Source organism: Centropristis striata, chromosome 8 (genome assembly GCF_030273125.1).
Source record: "Centropristis striata isolate RG_2023a ecotype Rhode Island chromosome 8, C.striata_1.0, whole genome shotgun sequence".
NCBI classification, from domain to species: Eukaryota; Metazoa; Chordata; class Actinopteri; order Perciformes; family Serranidae; genus Centropristis; species Centropristis striata.
In genome coordinates this window covers 3,853,890-3,872,048 of record NC_081524.1, presented here as the reverse complement: position 1 = coordinate 3,872,048, position 18,159 = coordinate 3,853,890, and the positions used below count along the sequence as shown (strand labels likewise).

Here is an 18,159-nt window from a genome sequence, read left to right as displayed (position 1 = left end):
TTTACCAACTTAAACCACTGTTTCAGGTCAAAATATACAAGTTTGCTTTTTTGCAGTGCAGGGGAACAGGGTTTAACCTGAGTTGGCCCAGTTTAAAATCCTTGTTTAATATTTAATATTTAATTAATTAATCCGTCTCAGCTTTCACAACATTATTACTTTTTCTGTGTGAGCTGACTGTGTTGTTCTTCGGCTATTTTCTGATTTTTAAGTGGTCAGACTAGGAAATGTATGCATGTGTGGCTTGTTTAACCGCAGTACTGAGTATAAAAAAACATGCTCAAACAGAGCACGACAGCACATGTTGCTATGAGCTGAGTGCTTTGTGGTTGGTATGATTAATGTGCTCAGGCCAGCAGCTCTCATGGCCGGCTCTCTGCTTTGTTGTTCAGCTGACTGCGTAGTCAAGACCAAAGTCTTTAATAGGACAGCAGCTTCCTTCAGTGAGTGCAAATGTTGCTGCTAGCAGACAACAGATACAGTCATAAGAATAGAAAACACATTTCTTTGCTCTCTCGCAAACGGCCTAAAAGAAGAAGTTGCCTCCATCTCTGAGCAAATGTAGTGGTGTACACTGCAAAAAAGGTCTAAAAACTAGATAAAACAGTAAATCTGAGGGAAATGATCTTGCTGCATGGACAGATAATTTACCTTGACAAGATTTATTAAATTAAGATTGTTAAATCTAGAAATAAGCATGTTGAACACTTAAAATAAGAAATTAACTCTTAAAACAAGATAAATTATCTAACACTTCTAAGTCTAAAGTTTTTTTTTATCTTGGTAAGAAACTAATAATCATCAGGTCACTCTGCGCGGTCCAGTTCATCGCTGCTTGCAGCTTTAATTTATCTTGTTTTAAGAGTTAATTTCCTATTTTATTTGTTTATATTTCTATTGTTATTAGACTGCCTTATTCCATAATGTTGTATGTCCATATTTTGACCTGATACCCTTGTATAATTTTATATTTTATATTTATTCTCCTTACTTAAGTTTCTTTGTTGACCTCGAGAGAGCCCTGCACAAAAAATCCTGTGTGTTTGGACTGTGATCTGTTCACAAATGGCAAATAGAAACCTTGAAGCTTGAAGCTTGACATTATTAGACCACCCTTGTTTTCTTCAATTTATTTTTCATTTAAATGCCTGGTACATTTGTTTGGACAATTATAATGACAACAACAAAAATAGTACATAAGAGTTTGATCTAAGAGCTGATATCTAGACATTTAACATGGTTTTCTTGATAATGATTTTGGTTATTATGCCTAGTTGTACCAGGCATTAAAATGAACAAGAAATAGAAGAAAAGAAAATATTTTTTCCATGACTGTACATATGAAATCCTATTGGCACACTTAGTGTTTCTGCCAGTTGAACAGTAGTGGAGTTAAAATTAAGAGAAGTTCAAATTAAATAGAAAAGTACATCACACAAAATGCAAATAGTCAAAGAGCCACATGTCAAAAAAGTACTTGATAATAATACGCTTCCTGTGTAACTTCACTTGTTCCTATTCTATTCATATATTCACTGCTGAGAGTGCAGCAGGGCACTGAAAACATTTGTGGTCAAAGTTATGCTGATAAAATGTCTGAGTTCATGTTTTTAAGAAGTTATGAGAAATATAAGGAAAAGGGTTTGTTATTTTTCTTAATGATATTGCTCCATGTATCTCCTTCCCTAGAATATGTAAATTTCATAGGAGGTTGACGTATATTCCAGATATGGTGAGTTTTGGAATATGATAAAGCCCCCAAATAAGCGATTCATTAACCTGAAAAATAATAATAGTAATGATAATTCCTTCAATTTCAATAGAGAGTCATAAGAGTTTAATTTCAGAGCTGATATCTAGACATTTTCCATGGTTTTCCTGTTAATGATTTTGGTTATCATCAACCATGGAAAATGTACCTTTAGTTGTTCCAGGCATTAAAATGAACAAGAAATTGAAGAAAACAAGGGTAGTCTAATCATTTTTTTCCATAACTGTATGTACATGTGTGTTTTCCTGCCTCCTTCAGGCCATTCCTGTCAACCCAATACATTTCCTTCTGCATGAACATTCAATCTAAAGCTACAAAAATACAACATTACTGAGTTTGTTACTACAGATTTGCTTGCAACACTGACTCCCACCTTTTCTTTTCGCACAGTGCATAAAGCCTAAACCACTGTAATAGTGTCACTCATGATGCACAGCTTCATGGGAGGGGGCCTATTTTGTGCCATCGTGGGGAACATCCTGCTGGTGGTCTCCACGGCCACAGACTACTGGATGCAGTACCGTCTGTCCGGCAGCTTCGCCCACCAGGGCCTGTGGAGGTACTGCATGTCCGGCAAGTGTTACATGCAGACTGACAGCATCGGTAAGTGGGAAATCACCCTCTTGGTTCACTGCAAGTTCTAGACCAGGGGCCTCAAACTCGCGGCCCGCGGGCCAATTGCGGCCTTCGTGGCGATATTTTGTGGCCCCCAACTTGATATGAAAGTTTAATGTGAGTTTTATATGAATGGCACTTTACCGTGTTGTGTGTGGAAGGTCCCTTTAATTACTTTTTTTGGTTATTTTGTGTCTTTTTTGTAAAATTTTGTGTATTTTTTGGTAATTTTGTATTTATTTTTTTTGTCATTTTGTGTCTTTAAAGTAATTTAGTGTTTTTTCAGTCATTTTGTGTCTTTTTTTGGTAATTCTGTGTATTATTTTGTCATTTTGTCTTTTTTTGGTAATTCTGTGTATTATTTTGTCATTTTGTCTTTTTTTTGGTAATTCTGTGTATTATTTTGTCATTTTGTCTTTTTTTGTCATTTTGTGTCTTTAAAGTAATTTAGTGTTTTTTCAGTCATTTTGTGTCTTTTTTTTGTCATTTTGTGTCTTTTTTGTCATTTTGTGTATTTATTTTTGTCATTTTGCGTCTTTTTTTAGTCATTTTGCGTCTTTTTTAAGTCATTTTGTGTCTTTTTTTGGTCATTTTGATACTGCCTCCAGCGGCCCCCAGGTAATTTGAGTTTGAGACCCCTGTTCTCGACTGCAATCAATAACTAACTTCACTGAGGTGACTTTGACAGAATGAAAAGTAGTCAGACTAGTACAACAGCAACAATGGTGGAAAATATTTTTGTATCTTTCACTTAAAATTGGAGTGTATGACGTTAAACGAGCCTCTGCTTCATTCAAGCATTTGCAAAACAAGTTCACACAATAGTGATGAAGCCTTTCATAATATAAGAGAGATCTGGTGTCTGTGGCAACATTCCTGCGAGGTGACGCAATCAAGCGCTCCTGTTGGTGGGTAAGTTGTGGCAAAATCTCCTGCAGAATTGCACCATAAACACAGGTCAATATCGTTTGTGTAGTCGCTACCAGACGGGGGAGGGCAACAGTTGTGCACTCCAGCTTTAACAAGATTTTAACTTTAACAACAATTGCCATCTTGCGCTCGGGGTGTAATTTGGAGCCACAGAAGTAATCAGTAGGGTGGCCCTGAGAACTCACAGCGCTGCAACTTAACTCATACAAATACACTAAACACAAGCCAACTGAGAAAACATCTTCATCATTCTGACAACACAAGCGCAGCATTAAGAAAACGAGCTGCAAAGACCACAACACAACAGAAGTGTTTCCAGAGGACACTTAAAAGTGATGCACACGTCTACACACGCTTATGATATTATCACGTTATTTCAAGATAATGATAATTTCATGTTATAACGTGATATAAAGTGTTAGCCCGCTAGCCCGTTTCAATCAGATTGCAGTTAAACAAATCAAACAAATGAATAATACACGTACACGATCAGCCACTAACATTAGCATGCTATCAATCGGCCGCTAACGTTAGGATGCTATCGATCGGCCGCTAACATTAGCATGCTATCGATCGGCTGTGGAATTATCATCATCTTGAAATAACGTGATAATATCACAAGTGTGTCCAGATGTGTGCATTAATTTTAAGTGTCCTCTGGAAACACTTCTGTTGTGTTGTGGTCTTTGCAGCGTTTTCTAAATGCTGTGCTTGTGTTGTCAAAATGATGAAGTTAAGTTGCAGCGCGGAGCTGTCAGGCCTGAATCATCTTTATATTCTGTAGACGATTTAGGCTCATTGACGCTTTGAGCTAAATGCTAACATGCTCGCAATGGCAATGCTAACATGCTGATGCAAAGCAGGTGTAATGTTTAAAATGTTCACCAAATCAGTTTAGCTTGTTAGCAATTTAACATTCATGACTTATCATGAAATATAAAGTACATTTGAGGCTAACAGGAATATGCAGGTATTCAGTTATAAACTTTGACCCAGTGATGGAAGAAAAAGTCAGGGGATCACCAAAGAAGACATAAATGTACAATAAACTTTCCTATAGTTGATTGCGAAGACTGACTGTGTGCCTTTCTCAGAGTTTAAAGTTATTATTGTGTGTTGTGTGTTTAAGTAGCAGGCTATTTTAACTTCCCCCCTTTTTTTCACTCTGTGCAAGACTAAGTGTCAGAGATATACAGAACACACAGTATACAGTGCTAAAGCAACTAAATTCCAGCTGCTTGTCCATGTTGAAATCAGCCAACCTATTAAGTAAGGGTAGTTACAGCCCTGCAATAAACAGTCATGGAAATAAATATTTGACCACCCTTGTTTTCTCCTTGCTTTCTTGTCCATTTTAATGCCTGGTACAACTAAAGGTACATTTGTTTGGATAAATATAATGATAACAACAAAAATAGCTCATAAGAGTTTAATTTAAGAGCTGATATCTAGACATTTTCCATGGTTTTATTGATAATGATTTTGGTTATTGTCAAGAAAACCATGGAAAATGTCTAGATATCAGCCCAGTTGTTATCATTATATTTGTCCAAACAAATGTACCTTTTGTTGTACCAGGCATTAAAATGAACAAGGAATAGAAGAAAATAAAGGTCCAAAAATATTTTTTCCCACAACTGTACATATTAAACCTTATTGGCACAGTTAGTGTTGCTGCCAGTTGAACAGCAGTGGAGTTAAAATTAAGAGAAGCTCAAATAAAATTGAAAAGTACATCACACAAAATGCAAATAGTCAAAGAGCCACATGTCAAAAAAGTACTTGATAATAATACGCTTCCTGTGTAACTTGACCTGTTCCTATGTGTCTGAGTTCATGTTTTTAAGAGGTCACTAGAAATATAAGGAAAAGGGTTTGTAATTTTTCTTAATGATCTTGCTGCACATATCTCCTTTCCCTTGTTTTTCCTCCTCAGCCTACTGGAATGCCACTCGTGCTTTCATGATCCTCTCTGCCATGTCGTGCTTTGCTGGCATCATCGCAGGAATCCTCTCCTTTGCCCACTTCTCGGCCTTTGAGAGGTTCAACCGCTCATTTGCTGCTGGGATCATGTTCTTTGTTTCGAGTGAGTCATGATTACAGTAACCAAAGAATGTCCTTTTCAGTTTCTCTGTCTATCTGTCTGCCATGGATGATGTTTATTTTTTATTGAATTTGCATGTCATGTAAATTTCCTTCTGGTCCACCTGGCGTCTCTCAACCGAGATGACCTTTGCTATTACAGATGTTAGTTTTAATATACGTCATTGTCTGCCTCCCATATCCCAGCTCTCTTTGTTCTGCTTGCAATGGCCATTTACACTGGAGTGACTGTGAACTTCCTGGGAAAGCGTTTTGGTGACTGGCGCTTCTCTTGGTCCTACATACTAGGCTGGGTGGCACTGCTCATGACCTTCTTTGCAGGTTTGTTAAAAAAAAAAGAAAAAAGAAGGGAGTAAGACTTTCATTTTGGGGATTTTATTTACACAAATTCTTAGTTTGTACAGCTTTTTACTGTTGGAAATTCCCATTATGCATTTTTAATCTCACACATCAGTGACATTTATTTATTTATTTTTTTGCTGTGCAGTTTTGTGGTTGTGTCATTACGCTTGCCTTCATGGTAATTAAAGTCCACATGAACTATGCTTTGTTTTGCAGGTATATTCTACATGTGTGCCTACAGAATGCACGAGTGCAGAAGAGTTGCCTGCCCACGTTAAAGTAAACAGGAAATAACGTTGTCAAGGGTGCAAAGAATATCAATCTCTACTCAGAAATTGAGAATTTACTGTAAAATAATAAAATTTGGAATTTTGCATATGCACCAAACGTGTCTTGTGGTTTTGTCATAAAATAATCTACAATTGTTTGGAATGGAAAGCAGCTCAGTCCCTGCAAAACCGAGATGTGAAACATTGTTTCATAAATTAAACTCTCAAAGCAATCTGTACACACCCTTATATAATATATGTACCATACACTAATATAATAACATTGAAGCTAGAATTGCACATATTGTATTGAAACGTTTTACACTTGGCCTGAGCCTAAAGCCAGCTTTTGTAATCCTAATACAGTGATCACATGCTTCCTGAAAACTGACTTTTTACTAGTGCAGTGGAAAGCAGAGGAGGAAAAGTAGAAGATGATGGGATCAATACAGGTGTTGAAGGTGCTGAGCAGCAAGGTGTATAACCTCCATTTTGGGTTCTCACCTTGGATATAACTCATCACATGAGAGAAGTTGTATGGAAACACACAAATGAGGAAGACAGCCAGAGTCCCCATGGCCATGCCAATGGCCTTCTTCTTCTGCATGCGGGATATCCTGGGGCGGCTGTACAGGATCAGAATGCAGCGCAAGTAGCAGTAAACACAAATTAGAAGAGGTATGAGGCAAAGCACGATGAAAAACTCCAAACGTATTGGGAGGAGGATCTGCAACTGCTTGTCAGTAAAGTTGTCATAGCAGATGTTGGAGTCATTGCTGGACAGGGACGGGTGGTGTTGGATGATGAAAGCAATGCTGCAGTGTGCTGTTGAGATCAGCCATATTACAGCACTGACAATGATCGCGTACACAGGTTTGAGCAGCAGATGGTAGGTGATGGGGTAAGCTACACCAATGTAGCGCACCACACTGACTGCCATCAGCAGCAAGGAGCTGGTGTAGATTGTGGAGAAGAAGGTGAAGGTGGTGATGGAGCACATGAAGCTGGGTAAATGCCATTCCATGCCTGAAGCTGCCTCGTGCATCTTGAGAGGAAGAACGATCAAGAAGAGCAGGTCGGAGACGGTCAGGTTGAGGAGCAGGATGTCTGTTGGAAGTGGCTTGGAGTGGATCTTAACGCTGAAGGCGTAGAGAGACAGCAGGTTGGCTGGCAGGCCGATGAGGAAGGTAATGATGTAAACTGAGAGAATGACCTCGCTCTTCACTGGTGGCTCCATTATGGCCCTAAACCAAAGGAAGTAAACAAACACCAGTCAAAATTTGAAAACTAAGAGAGACAGGTTGTTAAAATAATAATTTTCAAATTTGATGCTCAGAAAGCCTTTTCCAAAGAGAACTGAAGCCATTATCTATGCTCTCTTCAATACCAACAGATTCCTTTAATAAAATCAGTAATTTTACCTTGCAGAACAACCTCAATCGGTTAGTTTGCCTGTGTTCTTGCATAACTTTGATGTTTTAAAGAGATTTAAAGGTCTGGTGACTGTGCTGACGTGGTTTTACTAGACCTCAGTGCAGCATTTGACACAGTAGATCATAACATCCTACTTGACCATCTCCAATATGTTTCTCTTTTAACACCTTTCTCCCCTTAAGCTCAGCTCTCCTGTGGGGTACCACAGGGTTTTATCCTAGGTCCCATTCTGTTCTCCATTGACATGCTTCCCCTTGGTCAAAACATCCAAAAGTACAACATCGCCTTCCACTGCTATGCAGATGATACTCAGCTCTATCTCTCCCAGACACCTAATGACCAAGGCAACATAAATCATCTTATGGATTGCCTTAAGGACATTAAATGGTGGATGGCACAAAACTTTTTACAGCTGAATGAAAGGAAGTTGTAGGTTCTCTTGTTTTGCCCCCCTAACTCCACTAAATCCGTCCCCTCTTGTCAAACCCCATGTCAAAAATCTTGGTGTGATTTTCAATTCCTCTTTTACAAATTTGACAGACATGTAAATGCACATGTTGAAGCCTGTGGAATAGTATCTCTCTCTCCATCAGATCTGCCCCCTCTATTGAAACTTATTCATTAGTGTTTCCTGATAGGGTTTGACATGTGACTGCTGAGACTGCGTTGTTTTAATGTTTGCTGACTAGTGTTTCTACTGTCACTCTAAATTTCCTGTGTTTGTACTGTCTTGATCATGATTATACACTTTTGTACAGCACTTTGGTCAACATGAGTGGTTTTGAAATGTGCTTTAGAAAAAAAGTTGACTTCACTAGTTTGGATGCACCAAAGTCACACAATACCACAAATAAACTGATTGAGACAGCGCTAGACCAGCAACTCCAGTTTTCTGCGAGGTTTAATTACTGTTTTTGTCGATGGAGTCTGGTGGCTTAAAAGAAAGCAGAGATGGATATAATGGGTTCCGCTCCCTGTTGGAAAAGGCTGCTGTTGCAAATATTCTAAATATAGTGTGCACTTAAACCAATATATATGTATATATATATTTCAGGTGGCTAAAAAAAGTTGTACTGCCACAACTTCAGCCTGCCTCTCCAAACTGGGGGCATCTCATAGAACTCCACTAAAAGTCCTAGTCACATAAATATGAAGCTCATTGTGGCCCCACCACCAAAGACACAACTGGATCCTGAATTAATCCCAAAGGGATTGAGAGCTATTATCTGACAGCTAATACTGTAGGTCAGGGGTCTCAAACTCAAATTACCTGGGGGCCACTGGAGGCATTATCAAAATGACCAAAAAAAAGACACAAAATGACCAAAAAAGACACAAAATGACCAAAGAAGACACAAAATGACCAAAAAAAGACACAAAATTACAAAAGAAAATATGCAAATTACCAAAAAAGACACACAATTATTTTTTTAAAAAGACACAAAATGACCCAAAAAGACACAAATTGACCAAAAAAAGACAGAAAATTACTTAAAAAGACACACAATTACCAAAAAACAGACACACAATTACCAAAAAAGTGTTTGATTAGATATATAAGCATATTTACTTACCTTAAAGTAGAACTTTTCAAAATGTTAACGCTTTAAAAAATAATTTAAAATGAAAGCTCCGTGCTGTTTACCCTGCCAACCTTTTCTGAATGACAACCAGTTTATTACCTGTTAGTTTCAAGAAGAGCTGATATTAAGGTGTTGTAAGCAGGAAACAGTGAGTCATATTAATGCGTTCCATGTTCAGGTCCAACCTCTCATTTGCTGCTGGTATCCTGGGTTTTTTTTTTTATCTTCAGGTGGGTGTAGATACAGTAATGAAGAGTTTCATTTTTTACAACACATCTACCACAAATCCTGTTTGTTTTTTATTGAATTTGCATGTCATGTAAATTTCAGATACAGTTCAACAGGCCTGCCATAGAAACTCTGTAGCCATGCAGGTCAACCTGGCGCCTTCCATCCAAGATGACTTTTACTCCTACATATGTTAGTTTTGATGTGTGTCACTCTCTGTAAACTTCCTGTGTAAGCTCCTTGGTGACTGTTGTCCAACATACTAGGCTGGGAGTTTCTTTCAGGTTTGTTCAAAATAAAGGAGTCATCTCTTACAATAGCTCTGTCAAATCTTTAAAAGTACACAATTAAATCACCAATAGAAGACTTTTTTGCTGAATTTTATTTACAGAAATTCTTAGTTAGTACAGTCTCAAGTATTTGCTTTGTACTCGTTCATGAGGCACTTTTATTTACACCAAATAACTTTTTTTCTTAACTATACTATAGACGATTCTGTGCATATCAGAGTTGCCTGCCCACGTTAAAGTAAACAGGAAATAATATTGTCAAGGCTGCAAAGAATATCAATACCGAAATACAGAAATTAAGAATTTACTGTAAATTTTGTTTATGCATCAAACATGTCTTGTGGTTTTGTCATGAAAGTATCTACAATTGTTTGGTTTGGAAAGCAGCTTAGTCCCTTTGAGCAGGATATATATAATGATATTTTGTTACCCAGTGGCCTGCAAAACTTAGGCCATGTTTATACATAGCAGGGTATTCAGAGAAACAAATATTTCCCCCCCTCCATTTTCAAAAAAGTTGTCATTTACATCAACCCGCATACATGCGCCGTTGAGCGCCATTATAACTATGCCAAACCTTTTATATGGGCGGCAGTGTAGGGAGAAGGATAAAGCCATGCAAGCCAATCAGAATCCTCAGAATCAACAACAACGAATAACACGAGCGACTTCCTGTTCCTTTCAAAACAACTAATATGGCGCGAGGTTCTTTCGTGTGGACAGACAGCGGTGCGGTGTTTCTTCCAGTTGACACGACAACACATAACCGGAGTTTTCCAAATTCTCCACTTTCCCCGGAGCTTTTAGAAATAATCGTTCGTGTAAATGAGAGGCCAAACCTCATGGAAATATCTACGTTTTCCCTTCGTGTAAACGGGGCCTTTGCCAAACCAAACTAAACTGTCAATGCAATCTGTACACATCCTTATATAATATATGTAACGTACACTAATATAATAACATTGAAGCTAGAATTGCACATATTGTATTGAAACGTTTTACACTTTGCCTGAGCCTAAGGCCGGCTTTTGTAATCCTAATACAGTGATCACATGCTTCCTGAAAACTGACTTTTTACTAGTGCAGTGGAAAGCAGAGGAGGAAAAGTAGAAAATGATGGGATCAATACAGGTGTTGAAGGTGCTGAGCAGCAAGGTGTAGTACCTCCATTTTGGGCTCTCACCTTGGATATAACCCATCACATGAGAGAAGTTGTATGGAAACACACAAATGAGGAAGACAGCCAGAGTCCCCATGGCCATGCCGATGGCCTTCTGCTTCTGCATGCGGGATATCCTGGGGCGGCTGTACAGGATCAGAATGCAGCGCAAGTAGCAGTAAACACAAATTAGAAGAGGTATGAGGCAAAGCACGATGAAAAACTCCAAACGTAATGGGAGGAGGATCTGCAACTGCTTGTCAGTAAAGTTCTCGTAGCAGACTTTGGAGTCATTGCTGGACAGGGACGGGTGGTGTTGGGTGATGAAAGTAATGCTGCAGTGTGCTGTTGAGATCAGCCATATTACAGCACTGATAATGATCGCGTACACGGGTTTGAGCAGCAGATGGTAGGTGATGGGGTAAGCTACACCAATGTAGCGCACCACACTGACTGCCATCAGCAGCAAGGAGCTGGTGTAGATTGTGGAGAAGAAGGTGAAGGAGGTGATGGAGCACATGAAGCTGGGTAATTGCCATTCCATGCCTGAAGCTGCCTCGTGCATCTTGAGAGGAAGAACGATCAAGAAGAGCAGATCGGAGACGGTCAGGTTGAGAAGCAGGATGTCTGTTGGAAGTGGCTTGGAGTGGATCTTAACGCTGAAGGCGTAGAGAGACAGCAGGTTGGCTGGCAGGCCGATGAGGAAGGTAATGATGTAAACTGAGAGAATGACCTCGCTCTTCACTGGTGGCTCCATTATGGCCCTAAACCAAAGGAAGTAAACAAACACCAGTCAAAATGTAAAAAGTAAGAGAGACAGGTTGTTAAAATAATTATTTTCAAATTTGATGCTCAGAAAGCCTTTTCCAAAGAGAACTGAAGCCATTATCTATGCTCTCTTCAATACCAACAGATTCCTTTAACAAAACCAGTAATTTTACCTTGCAGAACATAGAACTTGCTGATTGACCATTGCCTCAATCGGTGAGTTTGGCTGTGTTTTTGCATAAATTTGATGTTTTAAAGAGATTTAAAGGTCTGGTGACTGTGCTGACGTGGTTTTACTAGACCTCAGTGCAACATTTGACACAGTAGATCATAACATCCTACTTGACCATCTCCAGTTTGGAGTGGGTGTTAGTGCCACTGCCCTAATCTGGATCACATCCTCACACAGCAATGGATGTTTCTCTGTTAACACAGCCAACCTTTCTCCCCTTAAGCTCTCTCCTGTGGGGTACCACAGGGTTCTATCCTAGGTCCCATTCTGTTCTCCATTGACATGCTTCCCCTTGGTCAAATCATCCAAAAGTACAACATCGCTGTCCACTGCTATGCAGATGATACTCAGCTCTATCTCTCCCAGAAACCTAATGACCAACGCAACCTAAATCATCTTATGGATTGCCTTAAGGACATTAAATGGTGGATGGCACAAAACTTCTTACAGCTGAATGAAACGAAGTTGTAGGCTCTCTTGTTTTGCCCCCCTAACTCCACTAAATCCATCTCCAACAGCTGAGGAAATACTCTTGTCAAACCCCATGTCAAAAATCTTGGTGTGATTTTCAATTCCTCTTTTACAAATTTGACAGACATGTAAATGCAAATGTTAAAGCCTGTGGAATAGTATCTCTCTCTCCATTAGATCTGCCCCCTCTATTGAAACTTATTCATTAGTGTTTCCTGATAGGGTTTGACATGTGACTGCTGAGACTGCGTTGTTTTAATGTTTGCTGACTAGTGTTTCTACTGTCACTCTAAATTTCCTGTGTTTGTACTGTCTTGATCATGATTATACACTTTTGTACAGCACTTTGGTCAACATGAGTGGTTTTGAAATGTGCTTTAGAAAAAAAGTTGACTTCACTAGTTTGGATGCACCAAAGTCACACAATACCACAAATAAACTGATTGAGACAGCGGTAGACCAGCAACTCCAGTGTTCTGCAAGGTTTAATTACTGTTTTTGTCGATGGAGTCTGGTGGCTTAAAAGAAAGCAGAGATGGATATAATGGGTTCCGCTCCCTGTTGGAAAAGGCTGCTGTTGCAAATATTCTAAATATAGTGTGCACTTAAACTAATATATATGTATATATATATTTCAGGTGGCTAAAAAAAGTTGTACTGCCACAACTTCAGCCTGCCTCTCCAAACTGAGGGCATCTCATAGAACTCCACTAAAAGTCCTAGTCACATAAATATGAAGCTCATTGTGGCCCCACCACCAAAGACACAACTGGATCCTGAATTAATCCCAAAGGGATTGAGAGCTATTATCTGACAGCTAATACTGTAGGTCAGGGGTCTCAAACTCAAATTACCCGGGGGCCGCTGTAGGCATTATCAAATGACCAAAAAAGACACAAAATGACCAAAAAAAGACACAAAATGGCCAAAAAAGACACAAAATTACTAAAGAAATACACAAAATTACCAAAAAAATACACAGAATTACCAAAAAAGACACACAACTATTTAAAAAAAAGACACAAAATGACCCAAAAAGACACAAAATGACCCAAAAAAAGACACAAAATTACTAAAAAAGACACACAATTACCAAAAAAGTGTTTGATTATATATATAAGCATATTTACTTACCTTAAAGTAGAACTTTTCAAAATGTTAACGCTTTAAAAAATCATTTAAAATGAAAGCTCCGTGCTGTTTACCCTGCCAACCTTTTCTGAACGACAACCAGTTTATAACCTGTTAGTTTCAAGATGAGCTGATATTAAAGTGTTGTAAGCAGGAAACAGTGAGTCATATTAATGCGTTCCATGTTCAGGTCCAACCTCTCATTTGCTGCTGGTATCCTGGGTTTTTTTTTTTTAATCTTCAGATGGGTCTAAATACAGTAATGAAGAGTTTCATTTTTTACAACACATCTACCACAAATCCTGTTTGTTTTTTATTGAATTTGCATGTCATGTAAATTTCAGATAAAGTTCAACAGGCCTGCCATAGAAACTCTGTAGCCATGCAGGTCAGCCTGGCGCCTTCCATCCAAGATGACTTTTACTCCTACATATGTTAGTTTTGATGTGTGTCACTCTGTGTAAACTTCCTGTGCAAGCTCCTTGGTGACTGTTGTCCAACATACTAGGCTGGGAGTTTCTTTCAGGTTTGTTCAAAATAAAGGAGTCATCTCTTACAACAGCTCTGTCAATCTTTAAAAGTACACAATTAAATCACCAATAGAAGACTTTTTTGCTGAATTTTATTTACAGAGATTCTTAGTTAGTACAGTCTCAAGTCTTAGCTTTGTACTCGTTCATGAGGCACTTTTATTTACACCAAATAACTTTTTTTCTTAACTATACAATAGACGATTCTGTGCATATCAGAGTTGTCTGCCCACGTTAAAGTAAACAGGAAATAATATTGTCAAGGCTGCAAAGAATATCAATACCGAAATACAGAAATTAAGAATTTACTGTAAATTTTGTTTATGCATCAAACATGTCTTGTAGTTTTGTCATGAAAGTATCTACAATTGTTTGGTTTGGAAAGCAGCTTAGTCCCTTTGAGCAGGATATATATAATGATATTTTGTTACCCAGTGGCCTGCAAAACTTAGGCCACATTTATACATAGCAGGGTATTTAGAGAAACGAATATTTCCCCCCCTCCATTTTCAAAAAAGTTGTCATTTACATCAACCCGCATAAATATGCCGTCCAGCGCCATTATAACTATGCCAAACCTATTATATGGGCGGCAGTGTAGGGAGAAGGATAAAGCCATGCAAGCCAATCAGAATCCTCAGAATCAACAACAACGAATAACACGAGCGACTTCCTGTTCCTTTCAAAACAACTAATATGGCGCGAGATTCTTTCGTGTGGACAGACAGCGGTGCATAGAATGAGCGTGAGAAACTAAAACCCCGTTTGTTTCTTCCAGTTGACACGACAACACATAACCGGAGTTTTCCAAATTCTCCACTTTGCCCGGAGTTTTTAGAAATAATCGTTTTCTGTGATAAAAACGGGGATTTTGTGTAAATGAGAGGCCAAACCTCATGGAAATATCTGTGTTTTCCCAAAACTAAACCAAACTAAACTGTCAAGGCAATCTGTACACATCCTGATATAATGTCCATAACATACAGTCGTATAATAACATTGAAGACATAATTGCACATATTGTATTGAAAGCACATGTTACACTCAGCCAGAGCTTGTGGCTGGCCTTTGTAATGCTGAAACAGTGATCACATGCTTCCTGAAAACTGACTTTTTACTAGTGCAGCGGAAAGCAGAGGAGGAAAAGTAGAAGATGATGGGATCAATACAGGTGTTGAAGGTGCTGAGCAGCAAGGTGTAGTACCTCCATTTTGGACTCTCACCTTGGATATAACCCATCACATGAGAGAAGTTATATGGAAACACACAAATGAGGAAGACAGCCAGAGTCCCCATGGCCATGCCGATGGCCTTCTGCTTCTGCATGCGGGATATCCTGGGGCGGCTGTACAGGATCAGAATGCAGCGCAAGTAGCAGTAAACACAAATTAGAAGAGGTATGAGGCAAAGCACGATGAAAAACTCCAAACGTAATGGGAGGAGGATCTGCAACTGCTTGTCAGTAAAGTTCTCGTAGCAGACGTTGGAGTCATTGCTGGACAGGGACGGGTGGTGTTGGGTGATGAAAGTAATGCTGCAGTGTGCTGTTGAGATCAGCCATATTACAGCACTGACAATGATCGCGTACACAGGTTTGAGCAGCTGATGATAGGTGACGGGGTAAGCTACACCAATGTAGCGCACCACACTGACTGCCATCAGCAGCAAGGAGCTGGTGTAGATTGTGGAGAAGAAGGTGAAGGAGGTGATGGAGCACATGAAGCCGGGTAAATGCCATTCCATGCCTGAAGCTGCCTCGTGCATCTTGAGAGGAAGAACGATCAAGAAGAGCAGGTCGGAGACGGTCAGGTTGAGGAGCAGGATGTCTGTTGGAAGTGGCTTGGAGTGGATCTTAACGCTGAAGGCGTAGAGAGACAGCAGGTTGGCTGGCAGGCCGATGAGGAAGGTAATGATGTAAACTGAGAGAATGACCTCGCTCTTCACTGGTGGCTCCATTATGGCCCTAAACCAAAGGAAGTAAACAAACACCAGTCAAAATGTAAAAACTAAGAGAGACAGGTTGTTAAAATAATAATTTACAAATTTGATGCTCAGAAAGCCTTTTCCAAAGAGAACTGAAGCCATTATCTATGCTCTCTTCAATACCAACAGACTCCTTTAACAAAACCAGTAATTTTACCTTGCAGAACATAGAACTTGCTGATTGACCATTGCCTCAATCGGTTAGTTAGTAAGTAAACAAACACCAGTCAAAATGTATCAAGTAACAAGTGGTTGAAACAATACATTTCAAATTCTATAACACTGACAATAGTGATTAATCAATTTCATGCATGATGTGGTCCAAATAGGAAAAACTCAGCTTGTTTCTGACACACAATGAAAGAATTAGGGAATACGTACGCCCCCGACTCCTTTAATAAAAACCTCCCAGAATATAGACTTTTTTTTTTCTTTTAAAACTTTTTTTTCAATGGTGTCTGGTGGCTTTCAGGAAAGCATAGATAACATATTTTCTTATGTTGCTGAGGTTATTTCCATTGTTTGTGTGTTTTTTGTACGTTTTGGACAGGTTGATGGCAAATTTCGTTTCACTACCCTGTGCAATGACAATTTCATGCATGATGTGGTCCAAATAGGAAAAACTCAGCTTGTTTCTGACACACAATGAATGAATTAGGGAGTATGTACGCCACCAGACTCCTTTGATAAAAACAGTAATTTTACCTCCCAGAACATAGAAGTTGCTTATTGACTGTTGCCTCAATCAGTTAGTCTGGCTGTGACAGTGTTTTAAAGGGTTAGTTTGGATTCATCAGAGTCACACAATAACACAAATACATTAACTGATTGAGGCTGTCGTAAAAGTAAAATACTGTCAATACTTGTCAATGGTGTCTGGTGGCTTTCAGGAAAGCATAGATAACATATATTCTTATGTTGCTGAGTTTTTTTCATTGTTTTTTCCTCCTTTCCTCTCCTCACGTTGTGCTGTATTTCTTTCTCTTGATCTCTGTCTTCCTGTCCTGTCCACCTCTATATTATTGTTTGTGTGTATTTTATACATTTTGGACGGGTTGATTTCTAAACATGGTCTAAGCTCACAAATTATTGTACAGATGCTGGTACCAAGAGTGAGAACTGAGTTAGGTCAGAAAGCTTTTAGTTACGCCCCTTTATCATGGAACAATCTGCAAAAAGGATTGAAATTGTCTGAGTTGATCACAATTTGTGAATTTAAATCAATTCTAAAGGATAAAGAAATAATTTCCCTTAGTCAGTGTGACTGCTTGAGGCTCCTCCACTGATGTTGTGATGGCTGTATTTGTATTTAATTGTTTATTATAACTGTGTTTAAATGTTGTAACTTGTCACTTTTTATGCTGCTTTCTTGGCCAGGTCTCTCTTGGAAAAGAGATTTTTTAATCTCTTTTTACCTTGTTAAATATCTCTTCCTCTCTGTCTTCCTGTCCTGTTCACCTCTGTCATATTGTTTGTGTGTTTTTTATACGTTTTGGACGGGTTGATGGCAAATTTGGTTGCACTACCCTGTGCAATGACAATAAAGGCTTCTGATTCTGATAACAAAACAGGTCCAGGTCTCGTTTTTGTCATGTGGCTAAAATAGTTTTACTGCTAGCCCCAACCACAGCAGGACATTGTTTAGCTTCCGTATCGGTACTGCTGCCTTCTTGTACAAACTGTGGGCGTGCCAACTATGTTAAACACTGGATAAACACGTCACACAAGCCCACTTCAATACATTTCAACAACTTTGACTTTTTATCTTATAATTTCAACTTTTTATCTCATAATTTTGACTTTTTATCTCGTAATTTGACTTTTTATTCTATAATTTTTTTTATCTCAAAATTATGACCTTGTAGCTCATAATTTCAACTTTTTATCATAATTATGACTTTTTATTTAATTTTTCAACTTTTTTATCTCAAAATTATGACCTTGTAGCTTATAATTTTGACTTTTTTATCTCATCCCATAATTTCCCTTTTTATCTAATAATTTCGACATAAATCTCATAATTATGACTTTAATCTCAAAATGTTAATATTACAAAAGACCAATTTTAAAAAGTATATTTAATATGGAAATGTTGGCCTCTGAAAATCTCAAAGTCCATCTTAAAACGACTCTTTATGTCAAAATTCTGACTTTTTATCTTATAATTTCAACTTTTTATCTCATAATTCTGACTTTTTATCTCGTAATTTGACTTTTTATCTGACAATTATGACTTTTTTATCTCGACATTATGACCTTTTATCATAATTTCCACTTTTTGTTTTTTCCTCCTTTCCTCCCCTCATGTTGTGCTGTATTT

The 18,159-nt window shown here is 38.5% G+C and overlaps 4 protein-coding genes across 4 annotated transcripts; 1 reads left to right on the top strand and 3 right to left on the bottom strand.

Moving 5' to 3' along the window:
- Positions 1-2,196: 2,196 nt before the first annotated feature.
- lim2.5 (lens intrinsic membrane protein 2.5) lies at positions 2,197-6,129 on the top strand. The gene is made up of 4 exons (XM_059339796.1): positions 2,197-2,374; positions 5,253-5,402; positions 5,606-5,740; positions 5,978-6,129. The coding sequence occupies exons 1-4, from the start codon at positions 2,197-2,199 to the stop codon at positions 6,037-6,039; spliced, it is 525 nt and encodes a 174-aa protein (XP_059195779.1). The 3' UTR covers positions 6,040-6,129.
- Positions 6,130-6,349: 220 nt separating this feature from the next.
- Positions 6,350-7,268, bottom strand: LOC131976168 (free fatty acid receptor 2-like). Its single transcript, XM_059339088.1, has one exon. It carries the CDS (start codon positions 7,265-7,267, stop codon positions 6,350-6,352), a length of 918 nt encoding a protein of 305 aa, XP_059195071.1. The 5' UTR covers position 7,268.
- A 3,295-nt stretch (positions 7,269-10,563) lies between these two features.
- Positions 10,564-13,406, bottom strand: LOC131976167 (free fatty acid receptor 2-like). The gene is made up of 2 exons (XM_059339087.1): positions 13,401-13,406; positions 10,564-11,488 (listed from the first exon to the last, which is right to left on the bottom strand). The coding sequence occupies exon 2, from the start codon at positions 11,479-11,481 to the stop codon at positions 10,564-10,566; it is 918 nt and encodes a 305-aa protein (XP_059195070.1). The 5' UTR covers positions 11,482-11,488; positions 13,401-13,406.
- Positions 13,407-13,801: 395 nt separating this feature from the next.
- On the bottom strand, positions 13,802-15,842 carry LOC131976597 (free fatty acid receptor 2-like). Its single transcript, XM_059339697.1, has one exon. It carries the CDS (start codon positions 15,810-15,812, stop codon positions 14,901-14,903), a length of 912 nt encoding a protein of 303 aa, XP_059195680.1. The 5' UTR covers positions 15,813-15,842; the 3' UTR covers positions 13,802-14,900.
- Positions 15,843-18,159: the final 2,317 nt, after the last annotated feature.